We start from the raw sequence: 24,446 nt of genomic DNA on the forward strand, positions 1-24,446 counted from the left end.
TCTACATGATGTAATTATGGTTTCTGTTAAAGTTAAATATGATTTGTCTAAGTTTGCTGTACCACTACAAAATGTATGTTTTGACCACCCTAATTCTTTACAATGACTACATGAACAGTTAAAGTTAACGCAGCCATGGATGGATTCTATACAGCAATTAAAAAATCCTCCGATATCATACTTAATATGACTATATCCCAGTCTAAGGGATGAGCTTGTGATATGCTAGCTTGTGATTTGTTCAATATGTTAAAAGAAGATATGTTAGATATATGCCTTGGTTTCCCCCCCTCCCACACCCTCTCTTCCTCTGCCCTTGCAAACTTGGATTCTTGCCTCCACCCCCTGTTTTCCCCCCTCCATAACACCTCCCCCGTATAATCCTAAAGTAGATCATGAATATCAAAGTATTTAAATAATTGATCATATCTCACTTAGTAGTTCGATTTGTCAAACAGGAGGGAACTGTAAGGCTTGAGACTTTTCAGCTAACAAGTTGTACAATGGCCCATGCAAACATCCAATGACCCAGGAAGCCAGATGTCCTCTTGTAATTCTAATTTCGATAAGAACACCACATTTGCTTTTATGTTTCTGTCTGTCTGCCACCTAGCTGTAAAGATTTCCCCCCCTCTCTCCCTCCACCCTATCCCCCCCCCCCCCCCCGACCAGGTGTAACCTTAGCAGTCTGGATGTAAGTGGAGTGATTAAAAGTGTCTCTGTATGTATTTAACAACCATTATCACCGTTGTTCTCTGTAGATGGGACAATGTCTGTATTTGTAAATGAATAGATAAAGAATTTAAAATGTATTATGTAATCGATAAGAAAGAGTATATAATTTATCACTGTAACATCAGGAAGCTGAAGCTGATTTCTCAGACTTCCCGGTATCGTGAATAAACCCCTTCAGTATTGTGTGTGCTGCCTGATTCTTGGAGAAAGAATCCTTCATGCTTTACACTTCCTTCCTCGAATTTGGCATACAACAGAAAGAAAACCAGTGAAACAATAGAATTTGATATTTTTCAGTTTAGTTATGGTTGGTATTGAGGCTCGAGCTTACTAATTTGAATGTACTGTACTTTGCTAACTACCTTGCATGCCTCCGTATATGTCTTGAAAGGAGTTAAAGAGCTGTAAGTATGGAGCAGTGTACATTGGGTTTGATCCTGCTCCACTGGTGCCAATGGTAAGTATTCCATTGAGTTCAGTGGACTCGGGAACAAGCAGACTGTAGTTAGCTGAATTATTATACTCTGGGATGTTTAAAGGAAATAGATTTTTTTTCCCCTCTTTTGACCCCGTAAATATTTTCTCATGCTCTAGATGAGACCTACACTCTGCACCACTTAAGTCCCACTAAATTAAGCAATGTATAGGCTTTGTGCTGACCCTCAGAAGAGAGGGGAATTTCATCCTTTATTAAATGTGAACTCTAACAGATAATTTTATCTTTTTTTTTTTAATTATACGTACATATTTTTTGTACTTTGCTTTGTTCTTCCTTACCACATAATGGAAATGTATACCCTGTGTAATGAGGAAAAAAAAGAAAACTAAAAACGAAGTCTTAATCTGTGTCTTTGTACTGGCTCTTTGAAACGTACTGTGTATAAGCTGATGGAGAGGAACTTCGGTAGGGTTACACTAGAATTGGAGTGTTTTGCTGAATCAAGGTGTCAAGTGGTACCCTCTCATTTTCCTACATTGAGCACTGCAGCAAACACGTAGTTCTGCCATTTCTAACAATTCTAGAAGAAGTAAAGACAAGGCATGAAATCTTGGACCCATTTAAGTCAATAGCAAAACTCCCATTGACTTTAATAGGGTCAGGATGTCACCAATGTCTCTCCCTGAGAGTTTATAATCTAAGGCCATGATCCTACAAAGTGGTGCTTGCAGGCAGAACCCCATTTAAGCCATGGACGTCAGTGGAGACCTGCACAGACACAGAGATCCACCCATTCACATCATATTGCAGGAGTGGGACCTAACAGACAAAAAAAGACAGGAAAGGGAGATGAAGGACAAGGGTTTCAGTAACAGGATCATATGTCATTCTATGGGCAGCATTTGTATTGATTGATTAATAGTGATTATTTTGCATTGTAATTAAAACAGGAAATTCTGGTTCCCAGAGGGGGGATAAGGAAGGATGGTCTAGTGAGTAGGTCAATGGACCGGGACCCAGCTAAATTCCCAGCTCTGCCACAGACTTCCTATGTTACTTTGGTAAAACACTTAACCTATCCTGTGCATCAATTTCCCATCTGTAAAATTACTTCCACACCTCCTGATAGGATAGAATTTGTGAGGATAAAATTAATTAATGATTGTGAGGTGCTCAGATGCTGAGGTGATATGGGCCATGTAAACACCTATATGGAGAAGAATTGGTGACACAGTAAGGTTTGCATTTTTTTATTAGTGTCCTTGGGTGAGGCTCACATTTAAGATGACTGTGCATTATAATATATCATGCTTTTTAAGGTTGCTAACAATCTATATATTCTCAAGAAGAACACTTCAGTTAAAACTGTACAAGGTGCTTCGTCACAAACAGCATTCGTATTCCATTATTTAAAGAACTTCTGTGGGCCTGCATTATGCATCTGAACAAAACCACATGCAGTCATGTTTGCCTACAGGAAACCTGCTCCCCAGGAGATCACATCTCTGTTTGATTTCAGTGGAGTAGATTGAGTAAATGAAGGAAAAACTGTAATCACAAGTGAAACAAAGGAATATGCATTGGAATGAGAAACTGCATGAAGTATTTATAGCTAAACAGTTTCTGATTCACAATTATAAGGGCTAGAATGAAAATCATGTCGGTTACAACACAGTACGTGATGTCTTTGAAACATCACTAATGAGCAAACTGGAAATAGTCACATTGCTAATGAAAAAGAACAGGAATTAGGATGGAGATTTGTGGCCCAATCACACACTTGTTACTCAGGCAAAACTTCTGATGAAATCAATGGGATTTTTGCCTGAAAAAGAAGTAAGGAATTGGGCCTTTTAAAGATTTTATGTTAATTCAGCAAGGTGGTAATAGAAATCATCTGTACGTTTTTTGTACATTTTCTAGCTGTCTTTACCATTCTAGGGTGTGACTGTACCTGAATCAATGAAGTCATTGCCACAATGTGGATTTTCTTCCTAAATAGGTAAAAATGGGCAAACTGTAAGTTAGAGAGAATTTCTTCTTCTATCAGCTTCATTTATTTCTTTTGTGCTTTTTGTCTTCAAGCTTCTTTAAAAATGTAATTCCTATTTCCGTCACATCATCACCCTTCAGTCTGTCTTGAACGAAGGTAACTTCTGCAGCTAAGTGAACCTGGAGAAAAACAGATCTGGTCACTTCATTTAAAGAATTTTTCCTTCCTTTTCTTCATTTAGTTCATCTAGCTGTTTTTTCTCACCACAAGAGGGGCCTCTTTCTAAAGTTTCATTATAAAGGAATTCTGTGGAAATACTTAAGAATTGCACATAACATTTGAGTTAAAAGTATACCCTACTTATGCATTTAAACATGTATACGTATTTCATTCTGCTAATAACATGCTAATATTTTGGTTAGTAGTGCTTAACATGGTGTTTTGCTTTCTTGAGGACCATGAAACATAAAACAGGTGAGCTTCATATTGTGATCTCAAATTTTCCCACATAATAATATGATACCACTTATTGATATAAGTATTCATGACCTTATAAAATGATACCAGAATCTTGAGATTGATTTACATAAAACTGTATTCAATTTTCATTTTTATAGTACCTAGGATAGTTTTATAGTACCTAGGAGTTATATAGATAGATAGATAGATAGATAGATATATGGCAAATTAGATATTGTTTGTAGGAAAGAAGACTGCGGACAAACTTCATCCTTGGTGTAGTTCTACTGTCTTCAGTAGAATGATACCAGAGTTGAATTTGGCCCTGCAAGTTTAAAAAAAGATTTGAGTTATGGCTTGTTCTGTTTATTCTTCTGTAAAAACTGAGATTTGAAAATAAAATATGTCACATTCTGGATGCACCATAACTTAATTCTATTAGTATACTGACCCAAATTCTGCTCCATTACACCAGTGTAACAATGGAGCAACTCTATTTATTTGGATAGAGTAATTCTGAATTTACTCTGGGATAAACTGAGAGCAGAATTTCACTTGCTATCTTTGGTGGGGGCTAGCAGTTGCTATTGCTAAGTTTGAAGCTGAGATGAAATATTTATAAGAGATATTTCATTTGCTTATCCAGTGGTTCCACTTTGCTATATCAATAGGTAACGAGAGAGAGGAAAATTCAGAGTCCAGTTCTTTACCATTTCTAGGGCTCCTCTAATAACGCCACACAGGAGGTTACAGTAGCAAAGTGAAGATCGTCCTGCTGGGAGCTCCTCCACAAAGTCCACTAAAGGGTTATTATCCAGAATTAAGAAGAATTCATTTTCTGTTGTGTTATTGCAGCTCACACTAGGGGTGATCCCAAGGTACATCTTGAAAGCAATCTGTGAAGGGACAAAAATGTGCCACTTGAAACTATTCTGTATAAGCTAGAAGCTTTTAGATGCAACATTCTATTGTTCAGTTTTTCAGTGAGAATAGAAGGGCTGAGGCCAGACAGAGAATCAGGGGGCTATGACTGGCTCCCTGGCAGCTTTCCACTCTGCTGTACTCTGCATTTGCTAGACACAGCGGAGAATCTGGGCCTATATTGGATTCCAAATAGTGTAATAGAGATGCACGGTGATTTTACTCTGGTGTCACTCTGTTGGTTTCAGCACAATCACACTTCATTTACACCAAAGTATGCAAGATCCAAATCAGGTCCTGGCCTTTTAAGTATATTTCTGTAAACATTGAGAATCGCTCAAGAATTCCTGTGGTCATTTAGTATGTGTTCCTGTTTCATTCTCATTTGAAGCTATAGTCAAATAAAAGGAATGATAACTGCAATTGTGATTTTATCTGACAATAGAACATTGTCTATATTTCAGGTTATAGTACAGAAGAATAATACTGTAGATGTGTAAAATCTGCTTTGCCAGTGGCTAGTCCCATATTTGGTGTATTTAGGAGGAAGGATTTACAATGACATCATCACTTTATCTAGGCTGCACTAACCCAGACACTAGCTGGGTATTTTTCTTCTCAGGAGCTCCTCCCTGATACATTGCTACAAACTGCTTCACAATAGACAAAACCTAGGGTTTTTTTTCTCTTTTGTGGACATCAAACATGGATGGTATCCAAACAGTTCTGAAATTCCTTATTAATCGGAAAACTGCCATTGGTTACAGTTTTATGGCTCTACTGACAGTGGGAAGCGAACGGTTATTTTCTCTTGTTGCTTTCAAGTGTCCCTGCAGCAATGAAAACTTCATCTATGGTTTGGTATTTCTCTTTGCTCCAGCCTGGGTGTTGCTAGTTATTGGGTACTTCATGAATAGCAGGATGTGGAAACTTTTCACAGGCTGCTGCGTGAATCCCAGGAAAATATTCCCCAAAGGGAACAGCTGCCGTTTCTTTTATGTCTTTGGACAAATCACCTTAAATGTTCTGATAGGCCCTGTGATGTGGCTTTCTGTGGCTTTGCTCAATGGAACTTTTTATGAATGTGCCATGAGTGGCTTGAAATATCCCGGGTACTTAAACATGCTCTGCAATAACAAATCTATCAGATGCTGGAAAGAGCTACACAAAGTAGCTTGTGGCAAAACTACCATGTCCTTTTCAGAGAGTGAGGAATTAAAACTGACGCTTCAAGCGCAGTCTCAGGTAAGAAATACAGAATAACTGCTTTACTATTTAGAATAAAGCTTTGTATTATTCTTTCGATTTACCAGCACGAGCTTCCAACATCAGCTGCTAAAATAGTAATGTCAGATCAGAATGCCTGTAAAATGCAACAAAACAAAATGGGGTCGGTGAAGGGCAGATTCTATAAACTTGCTCAAGTTGAGTGATGTCTTACTCCTAAAGTAGCTCCATTGAAATCCATAAAAGTAAGAAAATTGGAATCAGAAAGTTTGTTTCTTTAGCGGAAGAGAATGACTCTTGGGAGAAGAAAGTATTGCATTGCTAGAGGAAACTGAAGTAAATAAAAAGCCAGATCCCTAGGATGTCATCCAGTTAAAGGGATAGTCAGATTTAAAAAAAAAATCTATTACAGATTTTTTTAAACTCTGCTACAAATAGCATCTTAGATTATTAAAACCAAAAAAAAATTTAAACAGCTGATTTCCTGTGCACAGTTTATAATGCTTATTTAATTTTGTTTCTCTCAGATAATGAAAATTGACCAGTTAGTTTCACTTCCATATGAAATGTTTTTATTGTATGAAGAAAAATAGAACTATAACCATTACAATGAAATAACAAAAAACATACAAAGATAAAGTCACATTACTCACTCATATCCCACAATTCTATTTTACATTTGTTCATTGCTTTGTGATATAAGGAAACTGGGAGAAAAAGAATAAAAGAAATTAAAAAGAGAAACAGACCACAGGAAATGAGGGAAAGATGCATGTCAGAATGCTGCACCCCAAGCAGAAGAAATACCTTGCAGAGTCAGAAAATTCTCATCATACAACAATCACATCAGTCTATAACTGTTGCCAGTGCTGGAGACAATTTCAGGTCCTAACGCACTGGTATAACCCTGCAATGTATGGGTTGCAGACAATGCAGGGAAATATTTTATTGTTCAAAAAAATCAGTGTCCAGAAAATTAGAATTAAAAAACGTGTGTGTGTCTATTCGTCTTAAATTGCATATATGGGAAACAGTGAAAATCATCTAGCTAGCCAATTATGCATGAGTAGCTAGATCACAAAAGTGCAGACTTCCCCATGTCAAAGTGCAGCACTGAAGTGCTAAAAGGAAGGATTATATGGGGAAAAAATTCATGTCACAAATTCTATCAGCATGATTTGAAAATAAGCAAAATGAGGCTGATCTTTAAACCCCTCTCCTCAATATTTTTTGGTCAAGAAAAAAATCAAATGGTTCATCATCATTCTCTGTTTCACACATTTCCATAAGGAAATTGTGTATATATATTTCTCTCAGGTAAATACAGATTCTACCTGTTAATTATTTATATATCACAGGTTGCAGATTTCCATATCATCACTATTAGAGCTCTCCGGAGGATGACCATTCCATTTTACAGCAACATTTGAGGTCTTCAAATTTATGAAAACACACATTTTTGCACAATGGAATTGTGTCAGTTGAGCATTTCAACTTGGAAAGGCTGGGGTATGTTTGTGTGGGGCTGGTGGTTAGCGCACTGATGTATGAAACTCTGGCTGAAATCCTGCAGCAAAGGACTGGTTTCAATCAATCTCCCAATACAAAGAATGTTGAAAACAAAAGTCTTTAAATTGTCCAAATACGATGTTTTGACATTTTTAAAAGGAAGTTTCAGGTTTTTTGTTTGAAATGCCTTTTTTTTAAATTTTAATTAATTGATACTAAGAAATAGAATTAAAAAATTGAAATTGAAACAAAACATTTTGATTAATGCGATACACATTTATTTTTGTACTATTGATGTTTGAAAATTTTTAAGCTTTTGACTTTACACCTGATTCAGAATGGGAACATTTTTTTAAATCTCAAAAATTCTTGTGGGACAGGAAAACTATTACCCATCCAGCTCTAGTTCTAATTTACCCTCTTCCACCTACATACATTTTCCTTGACGTAATGAAACACAGGGGGCAGTTTCAAACATATTATGCACCCATATATTTCTGTGATGAAATCTGTGCAGTCCTTGGCATCATCTTCTCTAACCTATTTAGCAAGATGGGTTTATATAAATAAGACACTATTCATGCTGCAGGGAAACTTCATTTTTAAAATAAGGCTGTGCATTTTTAAAATTCTCTGGCTGATCATTTTGACTTTTCTTGGTTTTCAACCGGTAAATCAAGAAAACTATAAAGGACCCAGGATGGTCTTGTGGTGAAGACAGTGGACTCATGATCTGGATTCACTTCCTGGCTCTGCCAGTGACTTTCTATGTGACTTTTGAGAAATCACTTAATCATTCTGTGCCTCAGTTTCCCAACAGTAATATAGGGTTAATATAGTTCCTTTCTCCCATCCTTTAATCTGTCTTCTCTATTTCAACTGTAAGCTCTTTGAGGCAAAGACTGTCTCTTACTATGTGCATGTACAGCACTTTGCACAACGAAACCCTTATCCCAATAGGGACCTCTAGGCATGATAGCAATACAAATAATAAATAATAATTTTAAAACCACACAGATCTGTAGCAAAATACAAAATGTAGGGTATTCAGTCTTCTTGATCCTCACTTACGGCATATTTTATATTTGCTCCAAATACAGAACTCCTGTTGACCTCAGTAGAAGTTTTGAGTATAAAATGAATAAAAAGAAATATGCACTACTGATCTGCACTGTGGCTAAGAAATCCACACAGTGGCTGGGAAAAGAATACTGTGTTTTCAACATGAAGAACTGTGATTATGTCAGTTATTCCAGATCTAAGTGGAATTTAAATTCCAGTTTTTTTAAGCGTGTGGCCTGTTTATTTTCTTTTCCAGGTTATAGGGTGGTGCGTGATAGTCACTACAGCTCTTTTGTCTCTGTTAACTACCTGTTGTGCCAGATGCCAATCTAAAATCAGCCACCTCCAAATGAAATTCTGGAGGATCTACATAGAGAAAGAGAGAGAACAATTGGAACAACTTTTCCAACTATATGCTACCAAACTCAGTGAACGAAACTTGAAGAGCTTTTTTGAGAACAAAGAACCGGAAGCCTTTCCCATGCCAACCTTTCAGGCATGGGAAGATGCTTCTCAACTCTACTCTTTCAACAGCAATGAGCAGCACTACAGCACCCTTCATAGACTGGTCGAAGATGGCAAGAAAGACATCAATGAGGAAAGAGAGACAATGCTGGACTTTGTAGATGGACAGGAAATAGTATAGCTAATAGCCGTTTTCAGCTCTTTTAAATATTTTGCTAACGCGGTATATTTTTAACTGTTTTAATCTTTATATTTTGCTGATAGTGGCCTCACTTTCTCCATACTTTCTTTCCCTCCCAGCCAGTTGCATGCCATCTTTCCACGCAAGGCACACAATGCACACTCAACCGGTTGTGTGCCATCTAACTGGCAGCCCAAATCCAGCCTGTGAGATGATTTCGGTCTGGCCCCAAAATGGCATCCTCAGCACAGTGTGACCTTGCACACACCATACCATTTTGGATACCATTTTGGACTGCCTAAGGCATGCAGATGAGTTTTTGCATGCTGTACTAAAAACTACCATGGCACGCCACTGTTCCCAACTATATGTCTGCTCAAGAAAGTTGGAAAGAAAGTTCTTCAGTGCTTCGGACTCCTAATCCAAACCTTGCTGAAGTCCATGGGAATCTTTGCATCAGACCCCCAACAGTATAAAGAATTCATCATACATTTTGATTAGCTGATTTGTTCAAGGCCAACAAATGTAATAGTTCTTGTGTACAATACATAGCATGCCATAATATTTAAGTAAAGAAAATATCATAAAGTGGCTATTTAATTTAAATAATGCATCGTTGTTGTTTTTTTTTCTTCCATTGGAAATCTGAGACGCCTTCCTTTGTAATGGTAGAAAGCTCCCATTTCTGCTTCTATAGGGTTCTGAGATGTTGGGACTTAAACATGTCACTGGTGCAGGACTGTCAAATACTGTCCATCCTTGGACTTGGTCCAGTGAAAGACTGAAGGGCTGGGAGGAAATTCCACACATTGAGAAAAAGGAAATACCTTTGTGGCAGGCTGATTTTATTGAGTGCCTGCAGCTGCTAAAACTCTGGAAACTTAGAATAAGTCTGGGGTGAGATGACTGAGCAGTCAGAGTGCAGATTAAGTGACTGTGGTACCAAAGTTGGTAAGAAGTGCCTTTTACCACATAGCCCTGTGATTTCTCATAAGTATTTGGAATTCAGCACATGGGTGTCACAACCACATTTTCCCTTCTCCAGAGCTTTTAGAAAAATTGTAAAAACTGGAGGCAAAGCAGCCATCGAGCTCTTTTCCCTTGGGTGACTGGCAGACTTTTATGTAGCATTTTACCATCACTCTCCCTGATTATGAAACAGGCACATTTCTTCCACTCATCCGTTCTGTTCTCAGTAAATATGCTCACTGTGATCAAGGCAAGGAAATTTCTATTCTGCATTCACATTTTAGTTCCTTTTCTTCCTGCAATATCCAAGAGTATAATGCACACATGTAAGATCTAGTGCCAACATCTGTTTGGGTTTTTTGAGGTAAAGTTAGTGACTTTGAGCAATTGCAGGGTTAGTGTTAATTGTGTTAGCGAGACTGATTATCCTCATTTTATTGTGTGAAGACCCTGATTGATATTGGCCATTTGTCAAGAATATGCTTAGTACAAATTAGCATTATAGACTATGGAGGCAGCAGCTTTCAGGAAGAAAAGATCACACAGCCTCAAGCATACCAGACAAACTGCCAAAGCAGTTCTGTCATGCATCTTATCGCACATTCAGACCATTCCCCTTATCTATTCATTGCTAGAGACCAAGAGACAAACTTCTCTGTGGTAATAAATGGGTACAGCCTTCAGTGAAGTTTTAATGAATTATGTAGCCCACCAGAGAATTTGGTCCTATTTCTATAAAGCAGAATATTATGAAAAATAATTGTTGCAGTTCAAAAGCCAAATCCTTTAGTCCTCATTCAGTCACAGAGTCAGTTGAATACTGCAGAAAATTATTGATGAACAAATATTAATTCATATAACTGCAAGTTCATTTTTGACATTTGCCTTTTATTTGCTTTCCATAAACATTCACACAATTCATTTTTTATTTGCCAGAATGTTTCTGGAAAAAGAAAACACTGGGATGCTTTATTACTTTTTTTACTGCTGAAAGTGTCTGCCTACATACATACCATCTCTATAGTATCTGAGCACCCGTTTACAAGACTTTTTTGGGATTTGAGACTTTTCCAATCAGGAAGCAGAAACAATCTCAAGTTCTGCTTAAGTAAGCATTATAGGTTACAGACCTAAAGCCTGTGCTTATACTAGAAATCCATATTGAAACAGATCCTCATTCAAACTTCCCACAAGTCTGGGCTTATGTGTTTTGGATGTTCTGTGAGCAAAATACTGGATGGTTCACGCAGCCTTCATACCATATGGAAGGCTTGTGGATGAAGCAAGAAATTCATGTGTACTTTAAGAAATCAATTTTGGGACTATTGCCCCAATTCAGGAAAGCATGCCTGTTCAAGAAAGCACTTAACATTAAACATGTGCTTAAGTCTCATTGAAGTAAGTGGGATTTAAGCAAATCCATGTACTTAAGTGCTTTCTCAACTAGGCCAAAGCACTGATTTGTCATTCAAATACCATCTCTCTGTTGTCAGAGGAAATTCTGATGAGCTTCTTCACTTTCTAATAAGTAGGTAAAGTGCAGAGACTTCCAGAAATTGAGATCCACATTCATGAATTTTGTCTTATAACACTAATTTTAGATTACAAATATTGAATCCTGAATGGTTGATGTTAAATTAAAGAAGTATGGGTTGGATGAATGGACTATAAAGTGGATAGAGAACTGGCTAGATCATTGGGCTCAACGGGTAGTGATCAATGGCTCCATGTCTAGCTGGCAGCCAGTCACAAGCAGAGTACCCCAGGGGTCGGTCCTGGGACTGGTTTTGTTCAACATCTTCATTAATGATCTGGAGGATGCAGTAGATTGCACCCTCAGCAAGTTTGCAGATGACACTAAGATAGGGGGAGTGGTAGATACCCTGGAAGGTAGGGATAGGCTACAGAGAGACCTAGACAAATTGGAGGATTGGGCCAAAAGAAACCTGATGAGGTTCAACAAGGACAAGTGCAGAGTCCTGCACTTAGGGTGGAAGAATCCCATGCACAGCTGCAGACTGGGGACCAACAGGCTAGGCAGCAGTTCTGCAGAAAAGGACCTGGGGGTTACAGTGGATAAGAAGCTGGATATGAGTCAGCAGTGTGCCCTGGTTGCCAAGAAGGCTAATAGAATATTGGGCTGCATTAGTAGTGATTATTCCCCTCTCTTCGGCTCTGGTGAGGCCGCATTTGGAGTATTTTGTCCAGTTTTGGGCCCCCCACTACAAAAAGGATGTGGACAAGTTGGAGAAAGTCCAGCGGAGGGCAACAAAAATTATTAGGGGGCTGGAGCACAAGACTTATAAGGAAAGACTGAGGGAACTAGGTTTGTTTAGTCTGCAAAAGAGAAGAATGAGGGGGGATTTGATAGCAGCCTTTAACTACCTGAAAGGGGGTTCCAGGGAGGATGGAGCTAGGCTGTTCTCAGTGGTAGTAGATGACAGAACAAGGAGCAATGGTTTCAAGTTGCAGTGGGAGAGATCTATGGTGGATATTAGGAAAATGTTTTTCACTAGGAGGGTGGTGAAGCACTGGAATGGGTTACCTAGAGGGGTGGTGGAATCTCCATCTTTAGAGATTTTTAAGCTGCGGCTTGACAAAGCCCTGGCTGGGATGATTTAGCTGTGGTTAGTCCTGCTTTGAGCAGGGGGTTGGACTAGATGATCTCCTGAGGTCCCTTCCAACTCTAATCTTCTATGATTCTATGTAGAATTTCTCTTTGAAAAAGTGACCATTCCTTGATATTCATGACAGCCACAGAGTTTAAGACAAGAAGAGATCATTAGATCATCTAATGTGATCTCCTCTATATCACAGGACATTAACTTTCATCCAGTTAACCCTTTACTGTGGGCAGTAATTTGTAGTGAGCACACAGTAAACATAAAACTTTACAACTATAGATTCAATCCTTCAGTCTTTACACTGAACTCAAAGCGGGGGGGATGGAGGGGGGGAGAAGGGTTGACTGGTAAAGACTGATTAAGGACATCAAGAATGAACACTTAATTAGAAAATTGTATTAATTATTTCCTCCTTTAAGATTTTTTTAAAAACAGATTCTCTTTTAGCATTTAACATGTACAGAAATGGGTACTCAGCAAAGTCCAGTTGACTAGGAGTTAAAATTTTCAAAGTGCCTCATCCCATTTTTCTAAGAGTATGCCTACACGCTGCCAGCGACTTGGGGATCGGTGCAGCGGGACAGATTGAGTGGGCAGTGGAGACCCGCTTAATCGATCCTGACAGTGCTCTCCAGTCGATGCGATTAAACCACCTCCCAAAAAGGAGTAAGGCTGCGTTGACCAAAAGGCTTCTCCGCCTCCCTCCCCCCCCCATGCCAGGGGGTGAAGCCACCCTGTCCGAGCCGGTGCCAGGCTGCAGGGTTGGAGCAGCAGGTAAGTGCGTTGGGGAAGGGCGGTGAGCGAGGCTGGGGCGGCCCAAATGCAGGCTTGGCCCCCGGGCGCCGGAGACCCACGGTATGCCACTGCTCCCGTCAACTGCCGGTGGTAGTGTAGACGAGGCCTAAGTGATGTAGACACTAAGAAGCCAACATTTCCTTAGTGCCTGAGTCACTTTTGAAACTAGGACTTAGGCTCCAAAATCACTTAGGCACTTTGAAAATTTTATTCTAGGTCTTTGTTTCTCTCTCTGTACCTTTTTTTTTTCCCCTCAAAACATCTTTAGTTTCATTACAAACTGCCATCTGGCTCCTGGGAACCTTCTGTGGAAAATCAGCTGAGGGTCCCTCAGTTTGAAGCCCATGTTTTCAATTAAACTTGACCATGGCGCACAGCCCACAGAGTCTTTCAAACAGATGCCTCAAACTCTGTTTTTATTAAAATTGTGTCTAAAGCAAACTTTCAGTTGCAACATCTCCCGGCATGTGCTTTGCTGGACCTTAAGAGTGAGAAGGGTGATTAAAGACTGGAAATTCACCCACAGAAAGTTAATAGTATTTACCACTTTTATAAATGATTTTGCCATCAAAGGGTATGACAAAAAAATTAACAAAACCTCATTAATAGCCCTGGGAGACAGGTTTATGCCATTATCCCAATTTTAAAGAAGGGAAAACTGAACCAGTGATGTTAAGGGTTACTTTACAATAAACCCAGGCTAAGGGGCAGCACTTAGCTGAGCCACTCCAGGGGCAATTTAGAGAACAGAGACTCAGAGAGTCACAATTCAGCCCATCCTCCCTCCTGGCTCTGGGTAAAGAGTAAGTTATTTCATCCTTTTTCATGAAGCATCTTGGTTATTCCTTGCTTGTGCCTGGCTCGCTACTCTGGCTGGTGAAGAAGAAGAACAGAGCCAGGTCACTTCTAGCCCCTCTCAGCCCTCTCCCCTTGCAGTGGGGTCTGGGGAGAGCACTGGATAAGTAGCTCCTGCTCTCTCCTCAGCAGCTGGAGTGGCAATCTGAGCCAGGCTGAGCATGAGAGTAAGGCCTGTGAAAATCTAGCCCTGAATGACTTACAAAGGGTAGTGCCCATTGCAAGTGAAGGTGTGATTGTAGCATGAATAGGCACGGTAACAACAGTTGTGAACAAATGGTGCCAGGGGCTAGCAACACAAATATATACCCAGGGTCCCCAGAAGACTTGTACTTGGAAGGCTAGCCAGGCTGAAGCCCATGCCATCGTGTTTGCCTACCCATGGGGCTCCTGGCTCTCAGGATACTTACCCACTCTCTCTAAAGGGAATTAGAACTGAATATTCCATTTTCTGAACTCAAGATGGTAAAAAATAAACTAGACCTGAGAAGGGAGGAATGATGCGATAACGCTTGGAACTCCAATACCCCTGCCCTATTTGCTAAAGTGGATCAGAAAACAGAATTTCCATCCCACAGGAAATTATAATATACTGATATTTGTTTTCATCCCAGATCAGGACAAAAAGTCAATATCAAAATGTTCATGGAATCCAAAGTTCTGAACATTTTCAAATATTTTGGTTCAGTTTGTTGACCCAAAACAATTTTTTTTGTTTCTGGTTGAGTCAAGATTAATCTACATATGCTTGTGCTGCTGTGGTGCCTCATGGGAATTATAATGCTGGTGCCTCAGTCTCATGCTGCCATTCTCTCCTATGGGCTGGGGCATATGTAGTCAATCCACATTTCCCATGATGCATCGCAGCCATGGAACTCCCATGATGCACTGCAGCATCTGAGCCAGAGGGAAAGAGACTGCAGTTTATGCTGGGAGATGAAGTCTGTCTGGGAAGCCTGGCCCAAATAGAAGAAGCGGGGTGGCTGACGCAGCTGAACTACCATTCCTATTAGGTACTGTAGTGGCTCAAGTGGATGCAGAAATTAGTGTTAAGCCTACCCAAAACAAAACAAAAAAATAATTTCAGGAAAAAGCAACATTTTCCCATGGAAAATGGAAAACATCAATTTTGTATTAACCACATTTTCCATTTAAAAAAAAAAAAAACAGAAATTTCCTAACCAACACTACTATGTCTGTCTCTTAGTTTACTAGACCCCTCTCTCTAATAACACATTTTTCTCATTTAGTTATCAGAGTTCTGTTAAACTCCTCCTCTGCGTTAAATCTAGCTACGCTCTGTCAATCTCTTGGCTTCTGTTACTGAGGAAAGTAACCAGTTAAATGTGCTAAGTGCCTCATATGCTTTTAATTTAGTTTGAGCTGTACTTCACATTAGAATATTATAGGGCTTTCCAAATTCTTTTGTTAAAATTTCCTGTGCATAGCAGAACTCGCAAAGCAGAACTCACATGGAAACAATACAGAACAGTGGCTCTTAACTCATACAAGGGATTAAAATAAGAGGTTAAAATTATAAACAATTGAAAAAAGTTTAGGACTTCAGAATAAGTGAATGGAATGTGAGAGCTACACTAAGAATATGTGAAGAAATCTGAACAGGTAAAAAAGTGGACTTATATTTTCACCGCAGACCATGTCTTGCCTCAATGTTCTTGAAAACTACCCTGTCTAGCTCCTTTGAAGGTTAAATAAGGCAACCTGAGGTTGGCAAAGTGCTCACTTCCAGGCCCTCCTCATGAGGAAAAGGTTTTGATTCCCAAAATTTGAGGCAATTTTTAAAGCTGAATTTCAATCTCTCTGTGCCCGTTTCCACATATGAAAAATTGAGAAAATAATAGGACACTCTGACCACCTCCCAAATATTTATGAATTTACCATGATGCCACCCTTGTGAGATAGGAAGGTCTTATTGTTCCCCTTGACACATGGTTGCCAAGAAATTGAACATACATACACAACTAGCAGACCAGTGCCTTAACTACAAGACCATCCTTCCTAACTATTGAAACTCACCTCACTAACCTAAGATGCCTAAATACAGTGCTGAGTACTTGAGGACAGGTCTATACTTAAAAAACTGCAGAGGCCTGGGTGCTTCTCCCATCGGTGTAGTTAACCCACATCCGTGAGAAGTGATAGCTATGTCAACAGGAGAACCTCTCCTGTCGACATAGTGCTGTCTACACTAGGGTTAAGGCAATATAACTGGGTCACTTTGGGGCTGTGGATTTTCCACACACCTGAGCAATGTAGTTACGTTGACAGAAGTCTGTAGTGTAGACCAAGCTTTAGAAATGCCTATAAATAAAAAATAGCTTGCTTTGGCATCCCAACACGTTACTAGGGATTTTTCACTAACACTGCATAATGCACCATAAATATGAGTAATGGGCCCAGAGTGAAGACTTGTTGTGATAAATAAGCTCAAAAAATGACATTAGAATTCAGATCAGAAAGCAGAACTACTCGTGATAAAAAAAATTAAAGTGCTGAGAAGGGAAAAAGCTGTTGGCCAAAATAACATATTTTGCTGGTATCCTTTTAGTTTTTCCAAAGTATTTTTCCTTAAGCACTGTTTGGATGCAATATGATACTTGAAAGGTTTTGGCATGTCATTGATGATTCCATGGATTAATGCAATCGTAATTGCTGCTTGCTATTCAGTACTCTACTTTGCAATTTACTACTTAGCATAGCAACCTTTCGTATGCATTTTTCTCTCTTTCTCAGAGGCAGTAAAGCAATTTTTTAAAATGTATTTGTTTATTTTTATGTGGTGTTTTGGAGCCCCAGTTGTCATGTTCCTGTACCAGATATGGACTGGTCCCATAGCTTTCTTATATACACCAGATGTGTTCATCATAAGAGCCTCTTAATGCTCTGACTGGTACTGCTGAGGTTAGCTTTAAATAAGGTATTTTACACATAGTGTCACCTAACGGCAGAACTGTATAATGCAGTTCAGCATTCCATTACATCTTCCCGTTTAAGTTTACTTTCCTACCATTTATAATATTTACACTATTACACTATCTTTGAAGTTCAGTACATGTCAGTCTTTTAAGTGTCTCTGAATTGTGCTGGATTTCTAATTACATGACCTGAACATGTAACAACTTGGCTGTCTGCAATGACTGGCTGTAGTTTGTTTGGAATGCTTGAGCCATCTTGTTCTGCATCTGCCAACTGTAGAACTTGTTCTGTTGGTTGTTCTTTCTGAGGAACAAACTGTAGGTATCAAGGGTGTCTGTTGAACTCTCCACTGTTGGTCTCCACCATATGTGAGCTGGGCGCTGAATTATTTTTCTTTACAACAGTTGGAGTTGTCCATCCTTTTTTCTCCATCCAATTTGACATGTAGCCAATCACTAGGTTCTAGACTCAGCAATTCTCTAACTAAGTGATGCCTGCTATAAAAGTATTCAAAAACTCTTTTAGCTTTTTTTATCTTATTTGGCTATTCCCTTCATGTCTGGCCACTTTAGAGATAGCTTCTTTTTCAAAGGTGTCTTCCCATCAGCAGTTGTGCTGGACTATATCCAGTAGCTGGTGTGGGTGTTGATCTGTAACTCAGAAGAGCAAGGAATGGATCTTTCTGCTGTAGGATTTTCTTGGCTGTCTGTACTGCTCTCTCAGCCTCCGCATTCACTTGTGGGTAATGTGGGCTGCTAGTAATATCATCAAAATAATATTTTGTTCAGAGTGACAAATTCCATTGCAGTGAATTGTGGTCTGCTGTCTGTCACTAGTTGTTCTGTAATATCAAAATGAGCAGAAGTGCACTTCAGTTACTCGATAATATTTTGACATGTTATGACTTTCAATTACATTATTTCTATATACCTTGAAAAATAGTCCATGACAACCAGGTGATGATATCCTCTGAAATCTGCAATTAATCTTTTCCAAGGTCTGTCTGGTAGACATGTTGTTATTAAAGGTTCTTTGTGTTGTGTTGATCAGTTAGTTCTGCAATGTTCACCTGCAGATACTTTTTCTTTATGACCTTTATGCTGCCCAGCCACCACACTGACCAGTTGGCCCGTTCATGGCATTTAGTTAATCCTTGATGTCCTTCATGGATGAGTTTTAGGATTTGCCCTTTCATTTTGTTGGGAATTACAATGCAATTGCCTTTAATCACGAGTCCATTTAACTTTCTTATTGTCCATGCCCTACAAAGTAGTCTCTTGTAATTTTCTTAGAGTCCTTTAGATACTTGGGCCAGCTGCACCTAATGTAACTTAGAACTGCCTGAGGTTGTCTGTCTATCAAGATAACTTTTGGTAGCTGTTGTAATCTCTTTTCTGACACTGGTGTGTATGTGTCCACAACATCCACGAATGTATTACAGGTAGTTGAGTGTGATGCTGGGCTCTGTGACAGAGTGTCTGCTACTACTAGGAACATATTTAGCAATTGGGTTAAATTGCATTAATCATAGTACTAGATACTGGGAGTAGGGGAAGGCCAACTCCAACGGCATGACATGACATGAGGAGCTTTTTTCAGGCAATGAGGGCCAGTTATGGGTCACGCTCCTGTGATTTCACATCACTCCAAGCCTAAGATGGGTCGATAGGCTTTAAGGACAGTGAATCCATCAAAGCCAGATGGAAGGAGCATTTTTAGCTACTCCTGAACTGTGAGTCAACTGTCTCTGATGCCACTATTGAATCCATACCTAGACAATGTGAAAGAGAATCACCTGCTGATCTCCCTGTCCTGGAAGAAGTAACACAAGCCATCATGCAAATTAAGAACAACAACGCAGCAGGACCAGATGGCATACTAGCTGAAGTCTACAATCTTGGAGTAGAAGAACTGGTAAAGAAGCTCCACAAACTTTTTCTTCAAATCTGGTATAATGAGAGGATTCCAAAAGAGTTGAGAAATGCCAATATTGTTCTAATCTTTAAGAAAGGGGACAAGTCGAAGTGTGGAAATTATCAAGGCATTGCCTTGTTATCTATAGCAGGGAAAATTCTTGCCTGTATTCTCTTAAATTGATTACTTCCCCTTGATGAAGAAATTTTACCAGAATCTCAGTGCAGTTTCAGACCATCTCGCAGGACAATTGACATGATCTTAATTGCCTGACAAATCCAGGAAAAGTCTCGAAAGCAAAATCAGGACCTGAATATAGCCTTCATTGATTTAATGGAGGCCTTCATTCTGTCATTCCTTAAGGCCTGTTGAAGGTGCTGGCCAGATCCAGTTGTCCTCAAAAATTTATTAAGGTCCTAAGGCCTCTTCATGATCAGATGACTGCTGCTGTTCTTTGTAATGGCTTGGAGATGGACTCTTTTATCATCAAAACTGAGATTAAGCAAGGTTGTGTTATTGCCCCAACCCTGTTCTCCATCTATTTAGCAGTCATTCTGGTCCTCGTTAAAGACTATATCCCCATTGGAGTTAACATTTGATATGGAATGGATGAGCAGCAGTTTAATGTCTGATGTCTCCACTTGAAGTCTAAAATCCTCAGGGCGTCCATTATTGATCTTCAGTATGCTATCCTTCAGGTTGTGCTATTCTTGTGCATACTGAGTGTAACCTTCAGTCCACACTGGATTTTTTTGCACAAGGCTACCAAAAGCTAGGATTTTCACTTAACATCAAGAAGACTAAAGTATTCTATCATACTGCCTCAGGTCTTGCACATGATCCACCACAAATTAGTGTCGAAGGACAGACTTTGGAGACAGTCAAGCATTTCTGCTACCTTGGTAGCCAACTCTCTCAAAATGCAAACATTGACAGTGAGATTCAGCACAGGATCCAGTACACAAGTGTTTCCTTTGGGAAATTATTCTGATGTGTTTTCATGGCTCATGAACTATGGAAGGACAACAAAATCCAGGTCTATAAGGCACTCCTTCATGGATGTGAAACCTGGGTGACCTACCGACAATGACTTAAGTGTTTGGAGAGGTATCACCAACGATGCCTCCGGAAGATCCTTTGCATCAAGTGGGGAGATCACAGCACTAATACCAGCATCCTCATTGAAGCCAATGTCACTAGCATTGAAGCAATGATCCTTATGCACCTACTATGCTGGGCTGGACATGCACCTACTATGCTGGGTTGGGCTGGATGCCAGATTTTTGCCTTTCAAAACAAGTTCTCTATTCTCAGTTTACCTATGGTCAGAGATTCTGTGGTGGTCAGAGGAAACACTATAAAGATACACTGAAAGCATATCTTAAGAAAACTGATTTGGACATAATAAGCTGGGAGGAGCAAGCCACCAACCAACCTCAATGGTGCCTTCTTCATGCAGTGGCCCGCTTTGAGGAGCAGCATCTTGCCCTTGAAGCTGAAAAAAGGGAGAAGGAAAGAAAGAGAAAGAACTTTGTACCAGCAGGCAACTGACCCATTAGGAAATATCTGTACCTATTGCGGGCAGATCTGTGGTTCCAGGATTGGACTCCTGAGTCATCTCAGGACTCATATGTAAATCCATGGTAGAGATCATCCTCGAATCCAAGGATTGCCAATGTCCGAGATGTTGGCATCTTAGCTGCATGTTCCAGGTCTTTTCTGTTGATGAGGGACACAAGCAGTTTATGATCTGTTTCTATGTAAATTAATCCAATCCACATAGGTATCTGTAAAACCTCTCACATGCCCATACGCTTGCCAAGCACTCCTTTTCAATCTGTACATATTATTTTTCCATTTCTGTGTGTGTGCAAGAACAAAATGCAACTGGTTACCACTCAGATCCATGTTGTTGCAACAATACACCACCTAGGTCATAGCTGCTTGCATCCCCACTGACCATTGTGAGTTTCTTCACATCATAGTACTTGAGAACTGGAGCTGTTGAGATGATTTCTTTTACCTTTTGGAAGAATATGTCTTGATTTGGCCTCCATAGCCAAGATGTTTTAGTCTTTAATAGTTCATTTGGTGGTTTTGTCACTATAGAAAGGTTTTGTAGGTATCAACCAAAATAATTTACCATTCCCTGAATACATCTCAGTTCAGGTACATTAGTTGGTGCATTCAATTCTCGAATTGATTTTACTTTCTCAGCACAAGGACTGATTTAATTTTCTTGTTGTCTGTCCCAAAAACTCATTTTGAGGTAGGCAGAAAACATATTTTTCCTTATTTAGTTTCAATCCAAGCTGATTGGTAAGGCTTAGGACTTTGTTCAAGGATCTGTTGTATTTTTTTCCTCGAAGATACATATCTCAGGTTACTGTCCATGAAAACTAAAACTACAACAAAACTGACCCAGGACCGACCCCTGGGGCACTTCGTTTGTTACCGGCTGCCGACTAGACATCAAACTGTTGATCACTACCTGTTGAGCCCGATGATCTAGCCAGCTTTCTATCCACCTTATAGTCCATTCATCCAACCCTACTTCATTAACTTGCTCGCAAGAATACTATCGGAGACCATATCAAAAACTTTGCTAAAGTCAAGATATATCATGTCCATCACTTTTTTAAAATATAGCCAACTCTCTTGATTCTTTCTCCCTTCATATTAGCCTCCCAGGGTATCCTCCCCATCAGCTCCCTGAGGGAGTCAAAGTCTTCTTTTCTGTAGTCCAGGGTCTATATTCTGCTGTTATCCTACTAATGCAGCCCAATATGCTGTTAGCCTTCTTGGCAATAAGGGCACACTGTTGACTCATATCCAGCTTCTTGTCCACTGTAACCCCAGATCCTTTTCTGCAGAACTGCTGCCTAACCAGTCGGTCCCCAGACTGTAGCAATGCATGGGATTCTTCTGTCGTAAGTTCAGGACTCTGCACTTGTCCTTGTTGAACCTCATCAGAGTTCTTTTGGCCCAATTCCCTAATTTGTCTAATTTGTTGCCCTCCAACATATCTACCACTCCCCCCAGCTTAGTGTCATCTGCAAACTTGCTGAGTGTGCAATCCACCCCATACTCCAGATCATTAATGAAGATGTTGTACAAAACAGGGAAGAGCAGAAAGGCGTGTGGCCAGAGTGCCCGAGTTAGCAAAACTGCCAGTAGGCAGCTGTTGCAGGCAGGAAAGATTAGATCATCTCTGAGGCTGCTCTGACTACGGCCAGGGGTTAAATGGGCCCTATGTGTTACCAAGATCTGGGAAATGTAAAGGTCATTTTAAGTCACTTTTGCCCCCACCACATCTCCTGTGGCAAGCACAGCTTTGCTAGACTTCCAGCTTTTCCACAGTTGACTGCAACATGTTTACCATCATCATCATCTTTGTTTTACCCATCAAAGACAGATATAATAACATTTTAGCCATGTTTTGAAATGCAACCCTCTTTATTTCTCGTTCTGTTCATGGCCTAGTTCATTTGAAAAAATACCTCTTCTGCTTTGAATTGGAAATAGATCCAAACCAGAACTTCAAGTGCTAGTCCTCCGAAATGTTATGGAAGGTGGTTGGAGTCTACATCCAAATTGCTCTATAATTTTGGTCTGGATTGGAGCTAAAACCAAAAGACATCTATTTTCTAGATCTGGTTTGTATGTGACCCATGGTGTTGGAAATCTTACAGGATCAGTTGTAAAATTTCTGATTTATGGAGCAAAAGCTCCCAAGAAGAGCTCACCAGATCGCAGAACTTGGCCTAGTTCATCCCAAACCCAAATTCTAAAACTTAGTCTAAACCTAATGTGGATCTGGGTCCAGACTTGCACATTGGCTTGTCTCCTTGGCTTATTCCTACTTTCAATACATTTCTTCAGTTTTTTTCCCGTTTCTTCTCTGGTCAGTTATAGATTTGAATATCCATTGGATTTTTAGAAAGTGGGTTATTTTTTTACTTTTAAGAGGGTCATTACATCTTTTTTCCATTCCAGCGGTAGCCATGTAGCAAATATTTTCTGTCACAGGACCCTGTGACATGGGGATTCACTTCACAGCATGGGAAATTGGTGAAAGAAGGGTTTTCTTTGGCTGATCATCACTCTGTTTTGGCCCTATACCAACTGTGTCTAAATTAGCAGTAATTCCTAGATACTGATGTCTGAATTGCTAAACTACTGTTTTTAAATTCCCACTCACACTAAGTGGCTGTGTTAAATTCTGTCCCCTCAGCATGATAGGGTTGGCACAGCAAGTTGTTTTGGTGCTTATCACTTGAAGCTTCTTTTTTTGTTTAATATCTTCCCAATTTGTACTTGCATTTAACAGCTAAGGCCTGATTCTGCAGGCTTCAGTTTTACTTTCTTAAAGACTGCAGGATCAGAGTCATAATGATACATGTTGTCCCCAAATGATTGCTGGCTCTAACAATCATAATAATTGATCCTAACCTAGTTTATTTAATCTACAGGGTGAGTCAGTGCATTTAGATATACCAGTACCTTGCTTGTTATTTTTAGTCTGGTTAATGAACTGAGGAATTAACATATATAAAGAGTTAATGCAAAAAGCTGTGTAATCTTAAACTAGCAGATTGATTGTGTTTACCTGATATTCCTTTTATTTCCATTTATATACTGGTTCATTTTGGAGAAATTCCTGACTATCTGTTCATCAAGAACATTGTCGTAAACCAATGTTCAGATTGTTATACTACTTATAATTGTATCTATTTCCCAGAATTTTCAGAGCATTAAGTTCAAAACCACACTTAAGAACATTAAACTGCTATTTGTCAATAAAGATTCAGAAGTGGCTGCCAGTTATTTAATCTTATTTTGTTACTAGTAACTATGTTACTAGAGACTCCTTCTATTACTATGCTAAACGGTCTTGATAGCAGTTGATAGTAGAACCTGTAACATGAGGAAAATAGAGTCCTTTTCCTTGTTCTTAAAGTTAGTCTTTCACTACTTATATTTGTGTTGTTTGATCAACTGTACTATATAACAAATCAGGGAGAGAAGAAATGAGGCCTTTTTAAATAGGCAGGACTTTTAGTAAGTTCAAATACCCAGCAAAACCAGAAAGATTGTCTCACATCTGGTATTAACATTTGAAAAAACAGAGAAAACAAAGGAAAATGTATCACGCAGAAAAGAAGAGAAGAAAAACAAGTAAAGAAAAATCTGACTAGGTCCAGAGGCTGATTTGAGGGACATCACAACACTCTTCCTTTCAGGTGCTGAGCACCTGAAGCTGCTTTATGCAATAGAAAGGTGTCTATTTTGTGTTCTATATCGCAGGGGAGACCTCTGGTTGTTGCTTCAGTGACATGGCTTGCAGTCACACCAATGGAT

General features: G+C 39.5%; 2 protein-coding genes across 3 annotated transcripts in view; one reads left to right on the forward strand and one right to left on the reverse strand.

Moving 5' to 3' along the window:
* Positions 1–3,134: 3,134 nt before the first annotated feature.
* Positions 3,135–24,446, reverse strand: part of TRAPPC3L (trafficking protein particle complex subunit 3L) — a 33,749-nt gene continuing 12,437 nt past the window's right edge. For both annotated transcript variants that reach the window (XM_067546782.1, XM_067546781.1), the window contains 2 exons: positions 4,337–4,522; positions 3,135–3,346 (listed from right to left, as the gene is read on the reverse strand). In XM_067546782.1, coding sequence (XP_067402883.1) covers positions 3,227–3,346; positions 4,337–4,522 — 306 coding nt within the window. In that variant the 3' untranslated portion in view covers positions 3,135–3,226. The remainder of the gene's footprint in view (positions 3,347–4,336; positions 4,523–24,446) is intronic.
* On the forward strand, positions 5,253–8,991 carry LOC137152212 (calcium homeostasis modulator protein 5-like). The gene is made up of 2 exons (XM_067546779.1): positions 5,253–5,792; positions 8,602–8,991. Exons 1-2 carry the CDS (start codon positions 5,253–5,255, stop codon positions 8,989–8,991), a joined length of 930 nt encoding a protein of 309 aa, XP_067402880.1.

This window comes from Emydura macquarii, unplaced genomic scaffold (genome assembly GCF_026122565.2).
Source record: "Emydura macquarii macquarii isolate MOO-44397 ecotype Brisbane River unplaced genomic scaffold, CSIRO-AGI_Emac_v2 contig_1146, whole genome shotgun sequence".
Taxonomy (NCBI): Eukaryota; Metazoa; Chordata; order Testudines; family Chelidae; genus Emydura; species Emydura macquarii.

Bases quoted from the DNA above. Each gene is read 5' to 3' on its own strand.
- LOC137152212 (XM_067546779.1), top strand. From the start codon at position 5,253: ATGGATGGTATCCAAACAGTTCTGAAATTCCTTATTAATCGGAAAACT. The intron at 5,793-8,601 runs GTAAGAAATACA...TTTCTTTTCCAG, and splicing joins CGCTTCAAGCGCAGTCTCAG to GTTATAGGGTGGTGCGTGAT.